The sequence below is a fragment of the Notothenia coriiceps genome, unplaced genomic scaffold (genome assembly GCF_000735185.1).
Source record: "Notothenia coriiceps isolate Sejong01 unplaced genomic scaffold, NC01 NC01_scaffold00038349, whole genome shotgun sequence".
Taxonomy (NCBI): Eukaryota; Metazoa; Chordata; class Actinopteri; order Perciformes; family Nototheniidae; genus Notothenia; species Notothenia coriiceps.
Genome location: NW_011371050.1, coordinates 58,307 through 76,345, shown reverse-complemented (window position 1 = coordinate 76,345; position 18,039 = coordinate 58,307). Strand labels below are relative to the sequence as shown.

The 18,039-nt window shown below is 39.1% G+C and overlaps 1 protein-coding gene across 1 annotated transcript in view; it reads left to right on the top strand.

Annotated features, from left to right (window-relative positions):
* The window catches only part of kif5ab (kinesin family member 5A, b), an 83,921-nt gene that overhangs the window by 8,591 nt on the left and 57,291 nt on the right, over positions 1–18,039 (top strand). The window contains exons 2-6 of the mRNA XM_010797727.1: positions 11,792–11,879; positions 14,550–14,623; positions 14,926–15,030; positions 15,429–15,477; positions 17,125–17,180. Coding sequence (XP_010796029.1) covers positions 11,792–11,879; positions 14,550–14,623; positions 14,926–15,030; positions 15,429–15,477; positions 17,125–17,180 — 372 coding nt within the window. The remainder of the gene's footprint in view (positions 1–11,791; positions 11,880–14,549; positions 14,624–14,925; positions 15,031–15,428; positions 15,478–17,124; positions 17,181–18,039) is intronic.

Here is an 18,039-nt window from a genome sequence, read left to right as displayed (position 1 = left end):
ATGATAAAGAAAAAGTACTTCTGTTTACAGTTTCACATGGGTGTTGTTGAGAGATGTATCCATATATTTAGTCCCTAACTTTGCTCTCAAAGTGCACCAGATTGATGCATTTAACTTCAACATTTGAAAAGCACTACACCCCTGCTTAGAAACCTGAAAGCGTGGTTTAAAGAGTTAGGACTGAGGAGACCTCACTGAGCTGTAGTTATAAGATCCTCTCAGTCTGAGAGGACTCTCCTCCACCTTGTTGTAGAAACAACTCCTTACTGTATGTACGTTAGCACAGCTAGCTAACCATATGCTAATAACCGGAGCGGCGCTCTGGCAGCATACACCCCTGGTTCTAAGGGACATGTTGATGTTGTGATGGGTTGACAGCATGTCGAGGATAACATCGTATGCATATCCTTCGTTAAAATATTCCCTTAAGATTTCCATCTCTTTTTCCATTCTTTCCAAATCAGTTTAAAATTTGTGAAGAAACATCTGAACAGCATACATGCCAACCTTTCCAAATCCAAAAGAGGTTTGCGCGTGGCAAATGTGCACGCCCAAACTAGATAATCAGAAGAAATGGAACCCCAGTAATTACATGTATAAACCATGTATTTAACATATATTGCATCATTTTATTCATTTTTCAGAAAAAGTGGTAGTTTGGTAAACAGTGACATCAACAACATGTTTGGTCATAAAATGTCCAAAATTAAATGAATGGGAGATAAATATCCCAAAGTCTCCACATTTTATTATATTTTCTGTGTGTTTCTGGTCCTCTTTCAGTTGAGACAGTGTATGAAGGATGTGTAAGGATGTAAGAAAGCCAGAACTCTTGTGTAAACATTGGATAAAGCCAGGTTCATATTCTTGTTTCATGTTGTTGACATATTAGTCAAAGGTTTGCACAGAGCGATATATCTTTGTGTTGCGCCATAAATGAGAAAATACTGCATTAAAAAAGTCATTTCCTGCATGTTTTTGCAGTGTGATATAAATAATGCACAAGCTTTCATATTGCTGTAGTTCACTAAACAGAGACATTAACGACATGTTTGGTGTTGAAAATGTCAGAAAAAGTGAAAGAATGGGAGATAAATATCCCCAAATCTCAAAATGGTTTATGTTGTGTGTTTGTGGTCCTCTTTCAGTTGAGACACTGTAGGAGTGTAGGATGCTTCTGGAAAAGACCAAACACTGGATGTCTTTCAGTTGTCAAAATGTGTTTTCGAGACACTGATATTCACGCGGAAACCCTGCAGGACTCAAATACCTTGTCTCTGTTCCCCTAAACTCATTTGGGAGTGATGACTGATAATTATCAGTCCCGGGGGACTGCGGCAGGCTGACTTGACTGTGTTTTCCGAAGTGGAGGCTGGCTTGACCGCAGTCCTGGGGGTAACGCTCTCCTTCCTCTGCACGTTGTTTCTCTTTCAGAAACACAGAGGACTGTTTGTGTGATGGGATCGCAGATTGCTGCAATCGGTTTCCGCTAAAAGTCGAGTCCGTGGAGTGTCCTTTTTATTTTTTATAATTTGGGAAGAATGACATTCTGGGAAAGCCAGCTAAATCGGTATGCGTTAGAAACATGTCAAAAGCGGTAGACTACTGCCCAAATCGGCAGGTGTGGAACAGTACCAAACAGGAAATACGTGGTGCTGTCGGCCGGGTGCTGACCAATCACGCAGCGTAATTTCTTGACTGGCAGCAAAAGCAACCAATCACAGCAGTGCTTCTCTGGCTGTCTCTGTCCAATCACAAACAAGAAGTGTTCTCCCTAAAGGAATACCCTTTCCGTAAAATGTGAAATGCTGTGGTGTTTTCTAAAATGCTGTAGCGTTTTCTGAAATGCTGTGGCGTTTTCTGAAATGCTGTAGCGTTTTCTGAAAAGCTGTAGTGTTTTTTGAAATGTTGTTGTGTTTTACAAAATGTTGAAGTGTTTTGTGAAATGTTGTAGCGTTTTCTGAAATGCTGTGGCGCTTTCTGAAATGCTGTAGTGTTTTGGGAAATGCTGTAGTGTTTTTTAAATGTTGTTGCGTTTTATGAAATGTTGTTGTGTTTTGTGAAATGTTGAAGTGTTTTGTGAAATGTTGTTTTTTTACTTGCACTTTAGGGCCACCGTACAATGGGCACAATAGCTGTTTTTTAAAATGGTACTTGTGATGAATTGATGCACTCTTCTTGCAGGGTTTGTATGTTTTGATTTGATTATCTTAGCACATAGACACGATGCTTTTATAAGGTTAGCTTGCCGGCTGAAAACACGATTTTACTCTGTATTAAATGCTAAATATTTTTGGCTTTTTTTCTTGTTTTTCCGAAGCAGCGCTGACAGAGACAAAGCTGCTGTCAGGAGTAATCCTGTACCTTGTGTGAATTAATTCTGACTAGATTAGCTTATATGCAGTTTTAGCTGAAAGCAAATGGCTGTTGGCTGAAATACAGCGGTAATGACTTACAAGACCTCAGATATTTCCTTTGATATCACATATGCCCTTTGAGAGCAGCTAATACCATCTCAGGTTGTGATTAAAGCTCTGTGCTCCAAGCTGAGGTCGTTGGTCCCTTTTCATCTTAAACAACTTGTTTCTTTGTCAAGGACCATTTCTGTTTTCTGTAACATTTCTATAAATCGATGAAGTAAATAACTGGAAGCATGTGAAGGGTGGAGGCCCAATCAATCGTGATGCTAGACGAGGACAGGACAGTGAAACTGTCAGTTAAATAATGAGGCGTCTTCATCATCTCTGACATGTGTTTTCCTTCTCTTTGCTCTTTCCTTCACTCTTTCTCTCTTTTTCACTCTATGTTTTACTCTCAGTCTTGGTACTAGTATCTGCAGTGCAAGCCTATTTGGGTGGACTTTCAGTCTGCCTTTCTGGTACCGGTTGTCTTTGGCTCTCCAATTTGTGCTTTAGCTTTTCTTCCAGAAATAAAGACAGTGCTGTATTATTTAAAATATTGGGATTATAATGGAACAAGACACCATTATAATGCACTATTGCTAAGGTTTATACCAAAATTACATTTCACTTGATACCTCAGAGGAAAGGTACAAGCACTTGTTTCTTTAGAATCTTCCTTACTTATTCAAGAATATTAGCCAGAGTTCTTAAACTGTTCCTGTTTTTTTTTTACATACGTTTTTGTACAATAACTTATTCGAAGTTAAACTATTGAGATTTGTCAAAATAACGTCATAGTCCACTTAATCATTTAATCACACGATCTTCATCAGTAGAAGGAATTTGCTCAGTTATTATGGAATTGTAAATGTTAAAATTCCCTTTTTCTCTTTGCACTTTAAAGGAATACGTTGCATCACTTTCTGCCATTCCCTCACATCACATTCCCACTTCCTCAAACACAATCCTTGCCTTTCTCTATCGGTCCCCCAGGTAGTTCTCCTGTCCTGTCACCTCACCCCCCATACAGCCACTCCCTCTTGCCCTGCAGTAACCCCTCTCCCTAAGGTCCCAGTCACCTGACCTTCCCCGCCCACCTGTTCCCACTTTCTTCCTCAGCTCGGCAGATATTTAGGGAAAAACATCCTTACAAAGAGTTAAATGAATGTGAAGATTGATAGCACTTACGTATCTGTCTGTATGATAAATATGCAGCTCATATCTAGAGGTAACAACATCTCTTTACCAGCCCCACTTTAGCTCTAATTAACACATTATATCTTGTCTGTCAACCTTACAGTGATTACAAAAAGACTCAAGGAAGTCACAGCTTGCAACCTGCTATATTTTGTATGATAAGGTATCAAATGACAACATAAAAACAGTGTTAAAATATGTGGTTGCTAATAGTGATGAACCTGTACATTATCGCAGGCATCTGCATGATTTCCCCCTTGGTTTCACTGCAACTTTGCTATTTTAGTTCCCTCAAAGATGTCATAGCGTTGTTACAGATGCAGCAGCAGGCCTTTGCTTTCAGCTAAAAGCTCTAGCTTCTATATACCATGCTTGATTAACTTTGAAGGTCATATGTCAGTCAAAATAAATAACTTATTGCCGTTTTTAGGACCTAAAGGTTCCGTTTGTAGAATGTTTTTGAAGAAATGAAATGTAATAGTAATACAAAAATAGTTTTCTTTAGTGTACTTTAATCTGCAAATGGTTGTTCCCTACATAGTGAGTGGATCCATGTTTACCAAAGTCCACTTTGTTGCTCTACCATTTTACTGTAAACAAGAAAAATACAAACCAAACCCTAGCTATAGAGAGGGATTTTCATTTTTGAGGTATTTAGCTATTTCACAATCTACAGCCTCATGCTATGACACTAAATCCTACTGGAGCTTTTATTGCCAGAATTGACCATGAGGTGAGATTGTAATGTCAACTGCTGTCTCAAAGGTCAAGAATATACTTTGAAATTAATCTCTGTCAGAATTGTAATCCATAATAACTAAACAAGATAATGATCATGCCAGATTTCAGGATTCAACATTTTCTGTGTGGGTCCGTGTCTACCAAAGAACAGACAAGTCGAGCTCCATCTGCTTTTTTTTGGAGTGAATGTCTCATATTCCGAAAAGCACTAAAAATGAAAGAATTCAATTATATTCATCAGTTTATTGCTGTAATTTCTGTTATTCTCTGTCAGTCATCGCTGCTCATCTGTCGTGGTTTGAATTTTTTCTGTGTTACGCTCTCCTCAACTGGATGCTGCTCTCTTTTTTCTCACTCCACCAGTGTCCACAGGGAGGTCCATGTTGCTCCTGCTTTCTGGAACTTGGTGAACAAAGCCCACTCATCCCTTCCCTCCGTTCTCCACTCCTCTGACTCCTGCTTCCCTCACTCCTGATCAATTATGCAGTATGCACTATTTCACTTTGATGGGGGACTAATTGCTCCACTTCAATGTGTGGATTTTTAATAAACAACTTGACGAAGGGAACTAAACGAAATTATAAAAGAGTTTTAACAACGTAATGTTGTGTGGTGTACTTCAGTTCCCTTTGCTATTAATTAAGTGAAACACTTAAATAAATAGCTAACTACAGGATATCTGCAAAAACCTTTAAAAATACTACCACAATGTGTCCCTGCATTCAGTCAACACTGAGAGCCGCTTTGTGCTCGAGGCAGTGTGCCAGTCGAGTCATATTAGACTTGTCAGCTCAGTGAATTAGAAAATACGGTCATGTTTAGTAATATTGTGTGAATGGAGCTTTTGCAGTTGTAAGGGATTTTTCTGTTGTCCAGAGAATCGCTAATGATGCTGTTATCTGAGGCTCAAAGCCTGATTAGCTTGACGGATTGAGCAGACATTGGCAGCATGAATTCTTCTCTGCTGTCAGTCTCACTGTGGTTGTATGTGCATGTACTGTATGTGTGTGAGGAGAAAGAAGGGCAGTGGATGAGTTTGTGGGGCGAGGGGAGAGTGATAGAGACACACACACACACACACATAGAGTCTGATAAGGGAAATGGGTCCCCCTCCTTTTCCTCATCTGCCCTCAGTCATGCTCACACGCCAATTCTAAACCCCTGCAAAAGGAGCCATGGAGCAAAAAGTGAGCAGTCGCCAGACTCGCCTGCTTGCCTGACTGACAGCCCGCCAATGTGTAGGAGGAGGAACACATGTCTAATCCTCTTATCATCTCATCCAGCTCTGCATTTAAATATTGAGCTATATGTCTCCTGGTTAGTGCGAGGGAGGCTTTGGATTGAAACTAGATGCAGGAGAAGAATGTGACATAAATTAAACCTCTCTGAAAGGGTTCAATTGTGTGTATTGTTACTTTGGAGCCAGTATTGGCAGTTACCAAAAATGTATCATATGCGGGTGCAGTTTTGTGTGTTGGCCTTTTCTTGTTAATATTTTAGTTCACCTTCAAGCCTGTCCACACCACAGTAATGGAGGCATAGGTCCATTTGGCAAACACTTAAAATGAGCTACATTTTCCTGACAAGTGACCTTTTTGTTATACCTGTTGTCTGTCGGAAGCCAAGGTGGATGTAGCACGCGGTAATTGAGCCTCTAGTGCAGCCAGACCTCTCAGGGAGAATGTGGTGGAACATGGTGAGATTAACCCAGTGTGTGACTTGACATCAGAGAGTGCTTGTCGCCATCCAGTTACATGCCAAATGTCTATCAATCCCATGAAAACGACTATGTAGTTTAAACCATCTCAATCGTCTCTCTTTAGCCCAGAAAATGCCCTGTGCAGTTTTGTGTAATCTTGATGCCTTACAAAAAAGCAACCTTTATTTATGTATTCATTCTATAGCCTGTTTACATCCATCTAAGTACCAAACAGTCTTTCTTGCTTTTTCTTGTAATAGTTAAATAATATGCAATCATAATAACAGTTAAAAGGACATAACATAACCTAAATATTCCATAATGTCCAGCCTAATAGCTGCTAACATTAGACACATGCTGCTATAATATCATTAATGTTTCTTATTGCACTGAGACGCCTTGCTTTGTCGTTTAGCTTCATCACAAGGCATTGTTTGTATACAGACATGTGCATTATTTCAATGTGTCTGTACAGCATGTGTCTGTTAAAAGACCCATGGAACCCAGACGTAGTGGACACTCACAGGGGGTTCCAAGCCCTCTGGTAAGAGAGGAGCATCTTTGGTCCCAGAGGTATTCAACCCTGTGTACCAGAAGACCTCCATTTCAATTCAACAGCTGCTGCTGGAACACTTCACCCCTCTCTTTTCTCTTTTTTTCTTTCACTGCCTCTTGTTAACTCATTTTCTTCTCTTCAGTCGATTGCCTCTCTTGTTTGTGTATGTTCTCCACCTCACTCCTCAGTTGTTTTTGATCATGATTGTATTTCACACTCTCATTTAGTTGCTGTTTTTAAGGCTTATTTATCCTACTTATCATTATTCCTTCTCAGTGATTATTTTCCCCTTGTATTTGTTTTGTTCAGCAAAGTCTTGTTTTTAGGCTTTTCTTTGCCGACGGCCATTGATTCTCACAGATTCTGTTGATTTATCTGAGTTTTTAATTCTCTCCCTCTCTCTCTCTCTCTCTCTCTCTCGATCTCTCTTGATCTCTCCCTCTGCCTGCAAACCGCCGCCTCTTTGTCTTCTGGCAGACAGCAGTAGATTGCAACTGGACAGGGCATATCGGTGTTTGACATCGCACACAAAGCTGTGGGCCATGTACAATGTCTGCATGTAGGAGCATCATTTGATATATCGTTTGCACATATGTACACACACACACACACACACACACACACACACACACACACACACACACACACACACACACACACACACACACACACACACACACACACACACACACACACACACACACACACACACACACACACACACCTTGCTGCTTCCCATTCCAGCTTTATCAGCTGCATGCACAAAATGGAAAAGACATCTGTTAAATTACACACAGAGGTTTCTCTGAATGTCCAATAAATAGATGCAGATAGAGAGCTCTCACAATGTTTAGTACATTTATGATATCTTATTTATGCAGGATAGGAGCAGATTAGTGATTTAACAGAGGAGTCACTGAAACAAATGATTGGCAAGGGTTTTTTGTATCCAGTTTATGTAACCAACTCATTTGATTCACCCCAATGAAGACCACATCATGATTTCTCCCTCACTACCTCCCTCTCTCTCTGGTGTGGTTTGCATGTGCGTACTGTGTAGCGTTGCATGGCTCAGTGGGTACATATTCAGTGCTAATCAGCTCTGATGGGGAGCTTGTTTGTACCTGCAGCTGTAAATACAGCACTTGAAAATAATAGCTAAGCAGTTCCGCTTATTAGGAAATGGAGGAGAATAATAGCTAAACTTGAGGTTGGATTCTGCCACCACTCTTTCACAGACAAAATATTTTAAGCAAAGCTAGCTCTATAAAGTCGGAGTTCATTGTGGAAAAGATCTCATTCACGTCTTACACTGCGTTAATGCTGCCTCATATTCGACTACAGCTCTTGGGAGTGACACAAATGGCATTTAAATAGGTTGAGCAGAAACACTGTGTGGCATGAAAAAAGCATAAATGATCTTGGCAGACCAAAATAGCTTCGCTCAACTACTCTCACTATATCATCTTAATGTAACGGTTTCAAAATATTTTCTTAAGCTGGGAAATTATCACAAGGTTGAGTTATTTAAATACTAGTCATTCACTTTTTCAGTGTATGAACTGATGGAGCAGTAGGCTACCAGGCTGCATGTTAAACCATGGCAACACTAAAAGGGATTATGACTTTCGGTCCATAACGGTAGCCTGCTCATATCCACTTTTCATATGTTTCAAACAGATGAAATACATTTAACATGACTATTTACATGCACACTAATATTCCACTAACATTTCAGATTTGATATCATGGGTCTTTTCGGAAATTCGGAAATAGGCCTTATTCCGAACTTAACATTTTCCGACTAAGACATGTGATAACAATGTTGTTCTTGTTTGAGGAGCCTTATGTGAAACATTTCAACATGTAAACAGTGCATTCTGAATAATTCACCTAATGGGGTTTTCACTCCAGTTGACACACAGCCATTTGCCTTTTTACGGCCAACATTTGCATGCCTGGGTGGAGCACAGAAAAGTAACATTTTGTTTGTAAAAATGTTAAATCAAAATGTTTTATTCTTGTGTTATTCTTCTGTCCCACAGCCTGACTTACTAGTCAACATATCATTGTTGCTCCCTTGGTTGTGTTGTTACTGCTGTAAAATATTGACTTTACTATTTTCATTATTTATCATCACCTTCCATTATAGATTTTTGATCATATACTGTAAACAATAAACACCTTACTGCCACATATTAGTCGCTTACAGTGCAAAGCCTTGTACATACAGTAAATCTAAGGATACATGCACAATGTTAAAATGGCATGTAGAAAACCAACATAATATCTATGTGCTTGCGAAATAAGAAAGCAACACAGTGATTTGTGATTTACACCACAAAAGAGCCAATTCTTAAAAGCCAAATAATGTATTATTTAAGCCACTTAGATTTGTGTGCGCTGGGATTTTGTGTCAAGCTTGTTGTTGAATGTGTCATTTAAAAGGCTCAGAAGCAGCGGGGCAATAGCCTATGTAATACTTTGAGGTGCGGGGGATTATTGATGTATTTTATCCCAGACTGCTGGTGCAGACATAATCACAGTTTTTAAAGCACCCTCCCGAGTTGTATGGCTTTTATGCAAGGGGAAGAACAACTTTATTTTTGTCATAGTATATTAAGAAAGCATAGAATGCATTAGCATGGGAGTTTGAGAGTGTATTACAACCAGTCAAAAATGCTTATTTCTAATGAATGTGTGGCATGTTGAAACGGTTCTCAATTTCATTCTCTTTTCAAAACGGTTTTAATGCCTGCCTTTCTCCCTATATATCAATACACTTCCATATTTAAACCATAGAAGCAATAACAATGTGTTTCCTTGTAGGGACATTATCCCCTCTTGCCTTGAACAGGAGCATGAATAGAACAAGACTCATGGATTTAATGACGTGCTTATGCAACATGGCGCTCCCACTTCCTGCTCCCTATACAACCCTCCCGACAATAAGGAAAGAACAGCCTATACTAGTGATGGTTTGCGGCAAAAGTAAATCCTGGCCATTAGACAGTACATCTAGATTACATAAGAGACCTTTGCAGATCTCTCAAAGGGTACGTCATCTTCTGCCTGACACAGCCTTTCTGCAGGCTTGAAGAAACGTTCAGACACCTTACTAGAGTATGTATGTATATATATAAGTATATGGTCAAGAAGACCAAAGATGAGTTCCATGTCTGGTTGCATTAGATTGCCTACACACAAACAAACATTTATTTAATCTGCTTCCATGGTGATTTTGACCCATAATGCCTTAGTTAAACATTAGATCCTCAAATAAAGCGTTGCATAGACAGCTCTTGATTTTAAACCAAACATTATTTTAAGGTTGTATCAGATTACAAGTATTTTTTAATTAATCATGTGAATTTAAAAAAAGTATATAACATAAACATCTACATTTAACATTTCCATGAAACATGTTTTGAAGACTGTTTCATAAATAAGAAAAAGAAAAGAGACAATACAAATATCTTTCCTCATCAAAGTCAGCATACCTTACATACAGTAAGTGTAGTTTGTTCGTCATGCGACCAACGTATCACAAAGACCATACTTTAATAAAACCTGAATGAAAAATAGCTGTGAAGGTAAGATAGCCTTCTACTGTGTTTCTTCTTCTCTCAGTGGATGTCTGCAGGTTTGTGGGTGGTCTAGGCTGTCTTGTACAATTGCACACACTGCTCGAGGAACATTGTATATGCATCCCTACACCCACCACACACACAAACTGCTATCAGGCATGTTTTAATAACAAGACTAGACTGCCTTCGGTTTCTATCTTTTTCACATACTGTGTTACCTCATATGTGGTGTCTGTAAAATATGGAAAGTGGCTTTTCAGTGTTATAATGCTAGTTGGATAATTAACTGGCTGAATGGCGACCCATGTCTGTGTCTGTGAGAAATTGGCAGTTTGACTTGTAGCTGATGGACGTCTGATTGGCTGTCTTGTTTCTCACTAACAGGCTGCTTTTTCGTCTGGTTAACCAACCCACTGATTCAGTATAAAAAAACCTCTTTATAATATTATAATGTTTTAAGTACAGTCTTTCTTCCATGCCATTACTGCTGTCACGATCTTAGTTTTATGTCATGGTTTTAGTTTGGTTTGTCTTGTCATGGTTTAATTTTGCTATTCTGTTCTCCCTATGTCTTGTCTTCCTCCCTGTCGTTAGTTTCCCTGGTGTGTCTGATTGTCTGATTGTGTTCACCTGTTGCCCTTGTGTTTCTCCTTCCCTGCCCGGCTGTTTCTCGTCTCGTGATTATCCCTCCCTGTATTTAGTCTTGTCTCTTCCTGTGTTCGGTGTTGGTTCATTATTTGTCGTTCATGTCTCCCTTCATGTTGGTCACAGTCACCTTTTGTTTGGATGCTACTTCGTACCTGTTCATGGATTCTTGTTTTACCTCGTATCTGTTCATGGATTCTTGTTTTACCTCGTACCTGTTCATGGATTCTTGTTTTACCTCGTACCTGTTCATGGATTCTTGTTTTACCTCGTACCTGTACATGGATTCTTGTTTTTTCAGCTTTTGAAAATAAAGCTCGCCTTTTGTTTCCTTTTGAAACCTGCTTCCTCCTCAATCTGCATTTGGGCCCTATTTTTCCCCAACCGTGACAACTGCTTTCAGGTCATCTACTTTCTTCTGCTCTCTCTGGATTTGCACTCCCCTGCTCTACTCCTCCACAACATCTCTCCTCTCCACTCCATCACTTTACGCTGCCTCTAATGGCTTCACCTCACATGTGATCTCTTTCTCTGTCTCTCTTGGGGTTGCACAGCCTTTTGCCTAAGGCTTAACAGTGCACTCATGCAAAGCATCCTCTGCAGTAGCGCAGAATGTACACAAATAAAATACATAGAGACAAACACAGAAAGCATAGTCTTCAAAGGAGACATACTGGCCTCAAACTGTGATATATATGCACTGCTATTCAGGACAGATGGACTCAGCGTCCATAAAGCATGTTTACGAATTAAATATGGATGTAGCACTTTACAGTGGCAATATGGCTTTACATAATGTTTTAATGATAAACATTATGTGTGAAGTCTCTCTCACATTCCCTGCTCTGCTTCACAAACTTCCAAGGAAGGGAGTCACAGGGGATGATGAAGTGTTGACACAAATCAGAATCTCCAATCTGTCTGTGTTGTGGTGTGACTGACTGTGTGTGTTTGTACTTCACAGGGGAAGTCATACGTGTTTGACCAGGTGTTTCCTACGAACACCACCCAGATACAGGTCTACAACACCTGTGCCAAGCAGATTGTCAAAGGTGAGTCACGTAAACTGTTTGCCTTTTCTTTTCATCCGAGACGTGTGAGTGACAGAAAAGCTGAGGGAGAGAGTCAATACTCTTTCAATCTCAATATCCTTCGGTTCACCTTTACGGCTTTGTCAGTTTTCTACACACTGACTGAATGCATTCGAACTAAGCTACTTAAAAGCAGAGAGAAAACCAATATCCATAACATGATGCGACCACACGACTTTCAGGTGTGAGCATCAACATGCACACATTAACAAGATGCATACCAATCAAAGCGGGACTGGTGTATCCGAAGGCCCCTAGATCAAACGAAGCCAGAGGAGAATCGAATCTTCTTTCCTTCGCCCCTCCCTCTGTCTGCCTCTCCCCCCTGTTAAGGTCTCATTTCTGTGCCCACATCAAAGTGAGTGTGAAACTTCACTAGCCCTTTTGTAGATGGAGCATGGAGCAAAGAGATTGATTTGCTAGGAAAGATTACTTAGACCGAGGAAGGGTGGTATAACACGGTGGGATGAATCGCAGGGTTGGAAAAATCCAAGGTTTGGGATTTGGCAAAATAAAGGAATGAGATCTGAAGTAAGATTTGAAATCTCTCGGGGGATAAGGGTTAAACAACGAGGCCAGAGACATTTTTAAATTTACTTTTGTTGTCCTTTTTGGTCTTTCTGGTTGTCAGTTTCTCTACATTTTGCTACATATTTTTAATGCTTTTTCATCTTTCTCTTACATTTATGCACTCTTTCATCTCCCTCTCTTCTTCTTCTGTGTTTCTCTTTGTGGTGGTCTCTGCTGTTAAGCGATCTCATCTCCGTCTGTCTTTATTTCCAGACAGATTCTTTATTCTTTGTTCTATTATGTGTCATGCAGGTTTTTTTTACACAAGGGTTTATTAGCTCAAATGTTGAGGTGTTGTTTCACTTTGGAGAATAACATCTTGGTTGGTACTATACTAGGTGCCTCCTGGAGAATTAAACGTTGCAGGTATGATGTAGGGCTGCACGATTTGGGGAAATAATCTAATTGCGATCATTCTGACAGATATTGTGATTAGATTTGCGATACTTGTTTTTGAGCGACTCAACGGAAGTTTAAAATACGGCCATATCTCCGGCTAGGAAGGTCGCATCAACGTGCTTCCGTCTCTAGCACCCCCGCAGCCCGAGCTAAGAGTGAAAGAACTAAACTTACATGAAACTTCCATTGGGTTGCTTTAAAGTCAAGCTTCAGTTTAAGATTCACCCTGTAATAGATGTAAAACATGTGATTGAGCATAACTAACCTAACTTAGATGGTTTGTTTCACCAAACCATCTAGGAAAGCTCCATTGGAAGCCATTTGGAAAAGTATTTCAAAAATACTTGGCAGCTGATTGGATCAATCTGTCTATCACCTTCTATCATGGGCCACTTCTGATTGGTTAAGAATGACTGGTACATGTGGAGCACAGCACTTCTGATTGGTGTTGATGACTGACAGACAAGAATAAAAGGTCTGATGTCTAGGCCATGGATGGGCAACTTTGATGGTGGTGGGGGCCACATAATGTATGTACTGGCCACCAGGGTGCCGCAGATTCACTTGGAACACACACACACACACAAAATTGCATGTATTGTATGTAATTGTAGTTGTCTAACTTGAACTAAGACACTCTGCTGTTCCTCAGCGCCGCTCCCCCTCCCTCCCGCTGAAATTATGAATGAAACGCGTATAGTAATCATAGATAACACGGCAGGGTCTGTGACAGTTTGTTTTCATCTGATTTCAAATAAACAAAGTCTTGGTTTTTAGAATATTAAACTTGTTTCGCCAAATTCAGATAATAAATAAAACTTTTAAGCTTATAACGGCATAATTACAAGCGGCAACTTAACGTCACAGCAGGCATAACAACAGCTGTGAGTTTTTCCCCGGGAAACAAACACAATACACACAAACGCGTCACAGATTATTTTGCGGTATTTGGCTGCCGAACAAAATCAAGTACGCAGCTCGCGACGTAACTAGGAGTCTAGTGGACGGTATCAGTACTACAAGTAAACACATAACAAATTATTTTTGTGCTTATCTAATCCAACTGTTTTCTGCTTTACATACCTGGCTCTCTAAAATGTGTAATTTTGTTAGATTTATTTTAGTTTGGCACTCTTATACCAATAATCTTTTCCACTGTAGGTATGGTACTGTATGATGCGAAAATGTTACGTCACGATTTTCCTTGACAAAATAACTTTGACTTGCATGAAATGATCCTGATAATCAGAAGTTTAAAACTCTTAAAATGGCAATAATATATCATAAAATTGCTTTACCTTACATTTAGTAAGGAAACAGGTAATTATATTTGTCTGTATAACAGACACACATCATTAAATGTATATATATTTATTTTCGAGCAGTCTTTAATGAGGTTATCATACTTTACATAATGAGGTCTCTGCATTGGCAAAGGTTACATAAATAAAAAATAGCAACATTGTGTGAGTTTCTTAATCAGGCTCTATTTTTCACTTCTTTACCATAATATCGAGCTAGACAGCTTTTTTAAAGTTACTCATGTGAGGATGTTCAAGACTATCCCAATTATGTAAATTCATCGCAACTACTTTGCACCATCCCTTATTTCTAAAATGTTGTTCTTCTGTTTTTAACATGTTTGATCTTTTCTCATTATAGATGTTTTGGGTGGATACAATGGGACTATATTTGCCTATGGGCAGACGTCCTCTGGAAAAACACACACCATGGAGGTACAGTATCACTAAATTATTCAAAAGGCACACACACATTTTTATTTTATATTCTCCCATGCTCTCCTCTGACAGTACATCTCCCTCCATAACTGTCACCGCTCACTATCTCTCTTTCCCAGCCTTTGGTCGGAACTAACCTCCTTTACAAATCCCTCTGGGCAATAACCCTGTTCTTTTTAAAGTCAAAGCGTCTCTGCTGTTTTTTATTTTACTTTTCTCTTCACTGTATTCATCCCAGTGTCTGCATTCATTCTTCTTTTTACTCACATAATACTTTTATCGTCTCTTTCTTCTCGTAGGGGAACCTTCATGATCCCCAGGGAATGGGAATCATCCCCCGGATCGCAGAGGACATTTTTGAACATATATTTGCTATGGATGAGAACCTAGAATTTCACATAAAGGTTGGTTTGAATTTCCATGTGTGTGCACGTTTGTTCATGCGTAGATGTGCACACTTGTCTCCCAGGGATGAACATGCTCTATTTTACTCTGTGATACCTAGGGAATACAGCCTGAGGTAATCCTCACATGGATTGGCTGAGTGGAAACCGCCACGCATCAATACATCATGATATATAAACCTTGAAAATGCTACTACATTTGTTGTGCTGTTTCCCCTTTATGCAACAGTCTTAGAGCATAATACAGCTGCACCCACTGGAATACAGATTACTGCAACATCATTTTGCATATTTTCACAATGATCCTCCCTCACTTCCTTTCTCTGAGAATCTCTTTTTTCTGTTCCTCCTCTTTATTCCATAGATCACCTGCTTAATGTTTTTTTGCTTTGTTTTAGGTCTCCTATTTCGAGATCTATATGGATAAGATACGAGACCTGCTGGATGGTGTGTTCATGCATCAAACACTTCCTAGTGAAAACACATCACACATTTGTTAACACTGTACAGTTCCCTTGCGGTACACAGTGGGAAATGTAAACATGTAAGCCACACCTAGGTGCATAATAATAATATTTTCATTAAGGGTGTAACGTCTTTGGGGGAGTGGGGGACATTTCACTTTTGAAATCATGTTTTTCCACTTACTATCTTGCTGCCAAAATCCTAATGAGAAAAGAGAGGAGAGAAGAACAGCCATGCTGCCAGTGTTTGACTTTAGAGGTTACATCCTGTGTGACCTGCCTTATTCATGGGGGGTGTTTGGGCTCTCAGCCTGAGAGGAACACTTCAGACAAAACTCGGGCCTGATGATAGTGCCTACAACTTATAGCGACACAAACCAAGGACATTTATTCACAGCTACTGCAACATTGTCCAAGAAATTAGCAATCATTGACCATTAATCACAACAAAGAGAGCTAAGCTTGGAGCGTTCGACAAAAAAAACAAATAGGTTAACTGCAGTAACACATAACATACTGAGTCTATATCATTATGAATGTATTGTCTAATGGGTGTACATTTAAAGAAAACAGTAGTTTGACATTTTATGAAATATAGTTATTCAATTTATTTTGGAATGATTTTTAATGCCGCTGCGCTGTCATATATTCTTTTAAATCTAACCAGGCAGGCAGCAGGTGATTAGCTTGCTTTTTTAATAAATAAAAAATAAGCTCTCATTGACCATTAATCAGAACAAAGGGAGCAAGCTTGGAGCGTTCGACTCAAAAAAAGCAAATAGGTTACAGTAACACATAACAAACTGAGTCTATATCATTATGAATTTATTATGGAAAGCACATTTAATTTTCTTTAATTTATCCCTGCTTTTTCTTATGCTTTTTTGCTTCAAATAATAAAAACAGGGTGGGGGGTTTAGTTATTACACACGAAAGCAGCACAAGATTGAAGTTCATAGTCCTATCACGAGGTGTAACCAGTGTGAAATGATGGAGAGGCCTGGACAGGGAGCTGTAGGCAGCATCCTTGTGATTACATCTTTAATCGAGACAGAGACAGAGGCAAAAGCCGCCATTTGTATGCGGGGAAGCTCACAGTAGCAGAGGAACATGTACAGCTATGAACATCAAAACAGAAGAAAACAAGTGAGATGAAGCGAGGCAGCACAGAAAACAACACCCTGTGGAGGTTTTCCGAAGAGGAGAAAGTGGCTATAGTGCGATAAAACACAACGGCACGTATACTCACAAGCACACAGTCTCCAGGGGAAAAACGGCCTCCAAAATCAAGGGAAAGTAAAAAAATCAACAACATTATATGATTATTAAATGTGAGATGATTAATGCAGACACTCAGGCAATAAATAGTGTTTCTTTTATTTTGTTAGCTGACATTAGCAGAGTCATCTTCTTAACCTCTCAACGACGAGAAAAGTTCAGTTCCATAAATATCGTTCATAGATGGAGTGACATGTTTTTTTCACGCAGCATTAGCACAGTCTGACTCACTAAGAGAACATAGTCAGGTCGAATTAAAACACATTCACATGCAGATGCTTATTTGCTCTCACACGTACACACGCAGATAATGCTTTGGGTAACACAATGACCTCTTTTTCTCAAATCCTAGTGACCAAAACCAACTTGTCGGTGCATGAAGACAAACACAGAGTTCCTTACGTGAAGGTGAGTCAGCAACCGTTTGACATGATTCAGTTTGAGTTGTCTCCTTTTACTGTGTATTTATAGTTTGTGTTATGGGTGTATGTTTAAAGGAAACAGTAGTTTGACATTTTCGGAAATACTGTTATTCATCTTCTGTTGGAAAGTAAAATGATTTTTGATACTGCTTTCATATATTCTTTTAAATATAACCAACAAGGCAGAGGCCGATTAGCTTGCTTTAGTTTAAGGGTTTTGTCAAGATTAGCCAACCAGCACTTTTAAAGATAATTTAACATATTATATCTTGGATTTGTTTAATCTATGCAAACTCATGTTGAAATTAGGTAATGACTTGAGACAATTCTTGGACTAGTAACTCCCTTTCACTTGTTTCAGAATCAGAATCAGAATACCTTTATTAGTCCCACTGAGGCGAAATTTGCAGCGTTACAGAAGGAAAGAGCCACAGACAGCTTAGTGTTGCATATCTTAAATGCGTTAAAAAAAGTACTAAGTTATAATATAATAAACAAACAACACAACAATATGCTAAAAAAAAGTACTAAGTTATAATATAATAAACAATATGCTAAAAAAAGATAAAAACTAAAAACGTTACATAATTTTCAAAAATACAGATCAAAAACAAATCAAATCTACAAATCAAAATCCTGTAGCAGTTCTTAGGATTTAGCAGCCCAGTATATATTACAGTTATTAAAGATTGCATATGTATATAAAGTATATATTGCACATAAAGCACATATTGCAAATAGTTTGACGGTATTTAACAGGCAGCAAGTTACACAATCTACAAAATACTAGATAGATACCGTGTAATAGTAACAAGGGTTTAGCAGCCAGGGTATAAATTACACAG